The 9,338-nt window shown below is 44.4% G+C and overlaps 1 protein-coding gene across 3 annotated transcripts in view; it reads left to right on the top strand.

Moving 5' to 3' along the window:
* Window positions 1-3,428: 3,428 nt before the first annotated feature.
* CXADR (CXADR Ig-like cell adhesion molecule) overlaps window positions 3,429-9,338 on the top strand; it is a 32,859-nt gene continuing 26,949 nt past the window's right edge. For all 3 annotated transcript variants that reach the window (XM_053970473.1, XM_053970472.1, XM_053970471.1), the window contains exon 1: window positions 3,429-3,551. In XM_053970473.1, the coding sequence (XP_053826448.1) occupies window positions 3,497-3,551 (55 nt within the window). In that variant the 5' untranslated portion in view covers window positions 3,429-3,496. The remainder of the gene's footprint in view (window positions 3,552-9,338) is intronic.

Below are 9,338 nucleotides of genomic sequence, written 5' to 3'. Positions count from 1 at the left end.
AAAATGTATGCACAAGTTAGACCTTTCCGTTCACACAGCTCTAGATACGGTGCCAATTGAAACTGAACCCAGTTGACTTCAGTCCTTCCCTTTCCTCACCTGCCACGCAGCCACTCCTTTTTTTTTATGCTAGCTGATAGGCAGGCAAATAACCAGGAAAACACTTCAGGGAGTTCAGCTGGCTGAAAACAAAAGGCCTTCATCTTTGGGCAGCCTGGCTTCCCAAACTATCTTATCCACTGGTGTCCTGAGCTCCAGTGCCAGCACAAGTGCACATACACATGGGAGTTTGGGGGTTTGGGGGACAGTGGGACTGTGGCACCTCCAATTTATATGACCAACCTCCAGGTGGGCTCACACTGAACACCAACAGCCTGCAACAGAAATGGTCCTGTCCTTCTACCTCAATTCCCCAATCCTGGCCAAACACTCCCTCATGTTTTCCCTCATACTCTGGCCTGGATTACAGAGTAAAGTGATGGAGTTTGCTGATCCATCCCTTTTCCAGAAGAATATGTGTCCCATATGTGACTCCCTCCTACAACTAGAAATCCAGACCCAAAGTCCCAAGGGTACTATTTTCTCCTCCTCTTTATTTTCCTTTCCTAATTTTTTTTCCTTTTGCCCTTCTTGAGAGATGCTGATATCCACTTTAGTAACTATGTGGTCCTTTGGGGAATTTTGTCTCAGGTATTGCAATGGCTGATGTCAGCAGCTCCTCCTGTGCAGGACAGAAACCAAAACAGAAAACAAGCCTGTTTTCCTTGTATGGCACAGACATGTCCTGTGTGACCTGTGTAACACAAGCATGGATGATTTCCATTTCACTGCTTCAGTATGTCAAGCCTGTGAGTAATTTCATTTGGTGCTTTTTTACCCATCCCCTCAAGAAAAGAAACCCATAGTAATCTCACTTCTTGGAAGGTCAGGCAGATAAGTAATTATATAAAATTTAGAGAAGATGATACTGATTTTACATTTTATTTCAAGTTATCTGGAAGTTCAGGCTGAGACTGATGTAGGGGTAGTACTGAAGGTTTTTTTACCATTAAACACATGAGATGGATGTTTTATATTTAACATAAAACATGAGCATGGGACAGCATTCTCCATAAGAGAGATGAGAAATAATTTTCCATTTGCAAAATGTGTGTGGGTCTGGACTGCAGACCTCTGCTCTAGCAGATACATTTTCCTTTTTGACTGGATTCTGTCTTCATCCTGAAGCCTTTTTTGGGCTTGATCCAAAATGCTGGCATTAGTAGAAATCTGTTTTAAAAAGTTTTGAACCTGACCTTTTCTTTTGTGAGTGGTCATTTTCACAATTATCTATTTCGCCCATTGTGTTCACTGTTCCAGGAAGTATAGGTCACTAAAAATCTACAGAATGTCACATCCTCTAATAAACCTGCTAGTTTTATGTCTTTTCAGCTGGACCAATGTTTGTGGTGGGGAAGCTTTTTTTTTTTTCCTTTAAAAAAATAATTATTAAACCCTGTACTCTTCATTTGCTGGAGTGTGAAAAATTTTCAGGAGTGTGAACTTGACTGCATCAGTGTTGCTTTTGATTTAAAGAGGACCAGGAATAGGTCTGTCTAGGCAAGTCACAATGTGGAACTCATGTTTTCTAGATGCAGTACAGTATTAATTTTAATTACTAGCTAGGATTTATTTCACAGGAGAGTGAGCATCTCCATTCTAATGACAAATCATTTTCTCTTTCTGTAATGACTGTGATTGCCTCATTATACTTTCCATGGTATATAATTTCTGTGTTGACACAAGTACAGCAAAAAACCTCACTCATCCAGTCAGCCTGGGATACTCGGCTCAGCTTACCCTTTAAAGTCTGCAGCACATATAAAAATCCAGAAGAGTGCAAAATCTTAATACCCCTACTTTGAGGCTCTGGTTCCTTTAGCTTCAGATAACATGAATATTTTCTTTCCCTCACAGCATGAAAAGACAGTTCTGTTCTATCATTAAATGCTTGAAACCTCCAAAATTGAAATGCTATTCTTTACGTATAGTATCCAGCATCTTATGGGGTAGATTTGTTTTTAAAAGGAGATCTAACAGACACTGTGAGTTGTCATGTCCTTACAAGATGTAAGCACTACTTATCTGAACCTTCATGGAAAATGACAATGCATTTGCCCTACTTATCAAAAAAGTAATTCTGAGCTGGCAGGTAAAAGCTGCTGTTTTTCTCAGAGCAACCAACCATTTTGAAAGACTTAAGTGCATTTTCACATAATCAAAATTCCAGCAGAAATGGCGACACTACTGATTTCAGTGCTAGGAACCCTTTACTGAATGAAAGGTGTAGCACCTCCTTATGGCTAAGTGCATCTGAAACAAACCCTATATGATACCCACTCAATCCAATGCTTTTGACAAGGGCAGAAAAATTTGGGTTTTAAACTCTCACCTCATACGTACAGAATGTAATAATATAAAATGTATTCCAAATTTATTTATTATGGGCATCACAGAAAAATAACAAATGGTTACACTTTCAAAATTTTTTGGAATGAAAATCTGAATTGCACAACCTTTACGTAAATATTTGGTTATGGCGGCATTTTCCCAATAGAGACAGAGCTGTGGACATTACAAAGAGTCCCAAAACTACTTAACCCTTTACAAGTGTCAGAAGCACATTTATATCAAACAGCTTTGCGATTGCATTATGTTGTAGCACACACATGGGAATAAATTAACGGAAAATAAAGCTCGTCAAGTGCACTTTCTTTACTGATAAACGTATCTGACGGTTTTGCTGTACGTGAAGCACAATCCGGGTCTCTCTGGAACCGGCGAGGGCTGCTACTTTGAGCGCCATACTACAGAACCAAAGTCTGCTTTGTGCCCTTTCGCACACGCTCTCGTCCCCCTTTTGTCTCCTGAGCTAGTTTTCCACAATTCCAGATCTTTCACTGGCAAGACGTGCGCGCTGCACAAGGAGCGCACAAGGCACTCCATAGCCGCGTTGCTATGGGGACCAAGACACGTCTGCTCGGCGCTCGCAGTAATCGCAGGGGAGAAGCGCTCCCGACGGGAGCGGAGCGCTGCCCGCCGCACCGCGGGCATCCCTCCGGCTACCGCGGGCATCCCTCCGGCTACCGCGGGCATCCCTCCGGCTACCGCGGGCAGCCTCCCGCCGCTCGCACCGCGTGTTTCGGGCGCGGCGGCCCCCGCGCCGCCCCGTCCACGCTGCCTGCCGGACGGGCAGCCGGGGCAGCGCCGGGCGGTGCGCGGGGAGCCCCGGCGGGCCCCGGCGGCGCAGCGGGCACGCGTCGCGGGCGGCCCCGGGCCGGCGGCGGCGGGCGCAGGTGCCGCGGGCGGGGCGGGCGCTGCGGAGCCGCGGCCGGGGGCGCGGCGGGGCGGGGAGCGGCCGGAAGTGACGGGGCCGGGCCGGGCTGATTCACCTGCTGGGCGGTGCGCGGGGCGCAGCCCGGGCACGGAGCCGCCGCCGCCGGGTGCCCGCCGCGCCATGGAGCCGCCGCTGCCGCTGCTCGGGGTGTCCCTCGTGCTGCTCTGCTCCGCAGGTGGGCGCAGGTGGAAGGGACGGGACCGACGGGGAGGGAAAGGGAAGGAAAAGAGGGAGAGAGGAGAGGAGAGGGGAGGGAAGGGCAGGGCGGGAGGCGGCGGCTCTGTGGGGCTGTGAGGAAGCGCGGCGGGGCTGAGGGGGCTGCTGCCCACCCGGTGTCCGCCCCGGGGGCTGGGGTGCGCCGCACCTCCGCCCCTGCGTGTGTGGGGTCCCCGCCGCGTGTGTGGGCGTGGGGGGATCTCCGCCCTGTGTGTGTGTGTGTGTGTGTGTGTGTGTGAGACTGTGTGCGCGTCTCGGCCGTGTGCGGGTCCCTATGGCTCGTGTATTTCCCCGTCCCCGCCAGCCCCTCAGCCCGGGGCGCGGTGCCCGGGCGGGCGCTGGCGGTGGGGCCGCGCCGCGGAGCCGACCTGGGCTTTGTTCGCCCTCAGCGCGGCTGCCGAGCTTTATCTGTCGCCTCCCCCTCCCCTTCCCCCGCCGCCCTCCCGGGCAGCCTCCGGTGCGGCCGGGTCCTCTGTGCCGCGGTGCTCGCCCGGTGTCTCCCGGCCGGAGCGGCTCCCGCGGCGAGCGGACGGTGGAGTCAGGGAAAACCGACGTGGAAGGAGCAAAAAGAAAAATTCCAACCCCAGCCCTGCGTGCGTGGCACCTCCAGCATCCAGGCTGGCTCTGCTTTTGAGGGGGTGGAAGGGGCCGGGTGGCTCCCGGAGAGCCCTCGGAACCCGGTTGTCCAGACCCGATGGACACAATTGAGTCCTGCGGAGGAAACGTGGGAGCATTTGAGGGTGGGAGGAAAGGATTGGATTGGATTGAATAGGGAGGATTGAATTGGATGGACCTAAACGCATTTGTTTTTCATGGTGAAAGAAAACAAAGGAGTAGATATTCTCAAACAAAAAAAGCAATCAACCATACTCAGAACCCACACATACCAAATCAAACGTGCTTCGGCTGCTAAAAAGTAGGCAGATGTTTTTCATCTCAATTCCTAGCTGTTATTAGGTTCCTGTAATGAACTTGGATGCCATATCAGTGTCTCCTAAACATATCTCTAAAATAAAAGTAAGTTTTCAATAAAGTTGACCCAAACTTATGTGAAACTATAAAAGGTGACAAAACACCTTTGGAGGTTCAGGTTCACAGTAAAATGTGTATCAGTTGAGTCAGGAGGTCAGGTTTTATTTCCTATTGAAATGTTAATGCCTGTGTTGATGTCACTGCTGTTTTGGGAAATTACTCATGGGATCAAAACTGTGTGTCTGTAATGGAATGGTGAACTCTGATCTCCTGAATGAAAGGGAATATGTAGTTCTGCATTAAATGTGTTTCCTGAAGCAGAGTTAGAAACAAGGTAGATGCTGTGTAAGAGCTGTGAGTTACTAGTATTTAGTTGACAAGGTTAGTCATCAAGATTTATATTGAAATGCTTCATGTAACGAAAACTGTGAAAAAAGTAGAATTATATGTACTGCACTTGCACTGATAGGTTATCAAAGGCTATGATTATAAAAACTAGGAATAATTAATATATGAGGAAATGTCAATCCAGAACAGAATTTTACACTTTAGTTCTGCTGAAGGATACAGGTGTCTTCAGACCTCAGTGTGAAATTGGATGACTTTGTAAATAAAGAAATACTCCTAATAAAAACACACATACCTCTTCCGTATAGTTATTTGAGTGACTGTACTCTAAAGCACGTATATTTCACAGTCCTCTGAAGGAAATAATTGAATAATCTGTGTATCGTAGGAGTCCTCTGAGCTAGCTTGTGTTTTTTCCCATCAGACTGAGTTACTGTTTCTGGGTCTGTGCTGCAGATAGACATTGCTTCCTTCACAGAAGGAACAGATGTCAGTAAGTTGCTGTTCTCCATATGGACTAAACTTAGAGGAAGCTATTTTTTGTGCAGTTGAGCGAGAGCTGTTGTCAGTGAAGCGTTTCCTAGGTGCTGAAGTTACTTGATTTGTGGTGGTTGTGGTTTAACCCTAGTAAGAAACTAAGGACCACCTACATGGTCACTTGTTCCCCTTGTGTTGAGAGAATTGGAAGGGTAAAAATGGGAAAACTTGTGGGTGGAGATGAAGAGAGTTTATTGGGGAAAGCAACATCCATGCATGCAAGCAAAGCAAAAGAAGGCATTAATTCACCACTTCCCATGGGCAGGGAGATGCTCATCTGTCCCCAGGAAAGCTGGGCTCCGTCACACCTAAGGGTGACTTGGCAAGAGAAACACTGTCACTCTGAAGATCCCCCACTTCCTTCTTCACCCAGCTGTGTTCAGTGGTCATGACATCATGTGGTGTGGCACTATCTCCCTGGGTATACAGTGTTGGGGAAATAATCTCATTCCACTTGGTGCAAATTCAAATTTGTGTAGGGTTTTCAATGACTAAGAATAAATATAGGTGCTGAACTTGTGATCCCTATTTAACAAATACAATAATTTACAGCTTTTAAGCTTCTGAAAATGTGTAATGTCAGAACACAAATTTTCAATAATGGAAAATGTTAACATAGCAAGATGATACTTATACAAAGATAGATGCTAAAAAAGATACTACATGCGTAGTGGCCCATTTAACCTTTGGAGGAAGATTTTACAAAGCAGTAATGCTGTGCATACAAATGCCCCAACTAAGGATGAGTTTGAGTAGAGTGTTAGGGTAAATAATTGGGCAGGAATTTCTTTAGTCTGTAGTGATATCTTTTCTTGCTGCTCTTGTAGTGGGTTTTATGTGCCTTTTGTGTTTTTTTTTTTGTTTACAGTGGTAATAGTTGGTAATTTTGTACTCTGTTGAAATTCTACAATGTGTGATGCTTTATTAATATAATTGTAAGCTTTTAAATAAAATAAAAGTTCTGGTAGACCTTAGGAAAATCTGTAGTTACTGCCCTGTTGTTAAACTTGCAAAAGTAATTCCAATATCGTGCATGCAGGAGTAGAACCTAATGCAGGCATGGTAAATCAGCATTTGGTGGTTAATACACATTGCCAAATAAGTATAATAAGGAACTTAAGCCTGTTCATGTTTTTATGCATGCAATAGGATCTTTCAGAACCTTAAATTAGAAGTGTGACTACCACAGGTGTTTAATGATGACTCCCAGTCTTTTAACTGCTAAACTTGGGGCACTTCATCTGTTGGGCAGTAATTGTAACAAGGTGCAGGGCTCAGGTTCTTCTAAAGTGTCCACTGATGTGAAAAGTTACTTGAAATTTGGGACCTGTTTCCTGCATCTTAGAGTTTTAAGAAGTATGAAAGTCTTTAAGCAGAGATAACTTAATCAACTGTTAGTCAGCCATGACATCTGAATTAGTGATTTTGCCTTGGCTAATCTGTGTTTCCCAGAAGGTATTTTATGTGTTGAGAATGCTGCTGCAGAGATTATTGTAACTCATCACTTTGGTCTCCTCTGACTGGCCCCCTGTGTTGCATCAAACTTCAGCTGCCTCTGTGTCTTCAGTTCTTGCCTCTTCCACAGCCAAGCCCACTTAACAGACAGACGGAACTACCCCTCCTGAATGTCTGGTTAACTTCTATTGCTGCTTTATGAAAAATATATATCCTCATGTTTTTATATGAGCACATGTATGCTTTGCTGTAATTCCATTCACACTTCAAGAAAGTAATCTTGAATATCTTTAAATCTGCCTCAGTATTGGTGCATATTAAAACTCCTTTGCCACAGTGCCTGCAGAAATTTGTACAGACTAGGAAGCTTGGTTTTGGGGCCAGTATTGTTTCTACATACTTCACAATAATCAATTGTTTGCATGTTTTCATAAGCTTGTAATGACAGGGATCCTTTTTGGTCTTGTTGCAACTTCTGATTGATTTCTTGAAACTTTTAGATGCTGTGTGAAACGTTATAAATATGGAGAAATTTTAACAACTGTATGGCTCCCCATCATGGAAGGATGTATGTGTCCCTGCCCCCTCTACTACAGCAATTTAGTTACACTTTCTTTTTTTTTCTGTTTCTTTCTTTCCTCTCCTTCTTAGGGAATTCCTCTTTTAGTGTGCACCTTTCAGGAGATGGCTCAGAGAAAAGCCTCTTCAGCCAGTAGCCACGGAGTAAGTGGCAGGAAGTCACAGTTCTGTGTAACCCTGTTTCAGTAGCAGCTGCAATATAAGCAGCCCCTGCATCCTAGCTGGTGCTTTCCTTTACTGCAGTTGTAAATGATTCTCAGTTGCTGAAAACTTTCATTTTTAACTGATCAGATCATATGACTTGAAACAAAAAAGTGTTTTGCCACCAATTTGTCCTGGTACAGGGCAGGAATGAGTGACAGGAAGGATGGCAGAAGAGCATTAGGAGGAAAACTTGTTCCGTTTGATCAGTATTTTCCCAAAGTAGGGAAATATCTGTAAAACAGTGGCCTGGAGAGAGCTTAGTTGAGGAGTAAGACTACATGGCTAAATCAGGCAATCAGTCAAATGTCTAGATGTCACCTCAAAGATTATTTTTGCACCCCATTTGAAGTTGTACCTGGCATTTATCTGCTCCATAGTGAGCTAGTTTGGGGAGTTTAAGTTATAAAAATAATAAATTTTTGTGAGGTCAGTTTTCTGCCTTTTCCTGATCCGACTCAATGAGATCAAGTCTGAATTATAGCAAGGGGGTGTCAGCTGGAACCTCAAATGCACATGGCTGGAATATATTATTGCTATTGTTTATTTATTAATTTCTTTAAATGTCACCTATTTACTGGGTCATGTTTTCAAAATGTGATAAAGAGGCAAGATTTGGAGCTTTATTGGTTTTACACTGGAGCAATTCACTGGTGCTCTGATGTCCTTTAGCTGCTGTCAAGAAGCATCTGGGGTACTTGATGGTTGCAAGTTTTGCAGTTGCACTTGCTGCTACATTTTTTTAACAGATTTGTTTTTCATGCCCTACAGCTAAAGCCTATATGCTTAGTATGCTGAAAAATGATTAGTCAACAAGAACTGTTTGGTGTGTTGGAGGGAAATATGAGGATTTGATAAGTTCTCAACTGTTTGAACTTGTAGGGAATTAGTTTGCATAAGGAAGTTTGCTGTATTCACTTATCCTGCATCTTCAGTTCTTCATTTTAGATGTATTAACAGTATAAGCTACAAGGAATATTGAATCTCAGTTGTTTTAAGACATGTAAAAATTAACCTGTATGTGTGTGTATATGTAAAAAATATATTTTAGTCTCCCTAAATTTTTAAATTGTTAGTTAACTTCGTGGCTAATTCTTTGAGCTTATTCCTTTCAGTCTCTTACATGGTGAGAGTGGGGCAGGGAGGGAAATGAGTGGGTAGACAAGACGTTTTTCTCTGACATTATGATGCTTCACCTTAACATTTAAAAAAAAATGAAACAGTAACAAGAAAAGAGCCCAAAATCAATTCTGTGCTAGTGAATCAAATAGTTGTCAATCTTAATGCAGAACTTGCATATACTGGGAAAAAAGCATTGCGTGTTCAGTAGCTCGGAAGAACCAAAGCCTCTTTACTCAAGTGAAAATAATATGGCTGCTCAGTTAAGTGTTGGATTGCAGTGAACTCCCTGATGCATCGACTGACAGATGTGCCCAATGCATTCACACTGCCAGTGAGCTGCTTCTTTCAGCTCCCTTTTAAATGCCATCAAATTGGCAGGAAAAAGATCGAATCATGTGGCTTGATTGCTTAGTGACTGTGTAAGCCTCCAATATCCCTCTGTAATGGGAAAGTGGCTTGCAGAGCTAAAGGCAAAACAACCTGTGCAGCTGGCGTAGACTTGGTAGAGGAGAGGGGCAGGATATTGTGTGAG

Source organism: Vidua macroura, chromosome 2 (genome assembly GCF_024509145.1).
Source record: "Vidua macroura isolate BioBank_ID:100142 chromosome 2, ASM2450914v1, whole genome shotgun sequence".
Lineage (NCBI taxonomy): Eukaryota > Metazoa > Chordata > Aves > Passeriformes > Viduidae > Vidua > Vidua macroura.
The sequence above is the reverse complement of the archived record's forward strand: the minus strand, read 5'-3'. Positions and strand labels throughout refer to the sequence as shown.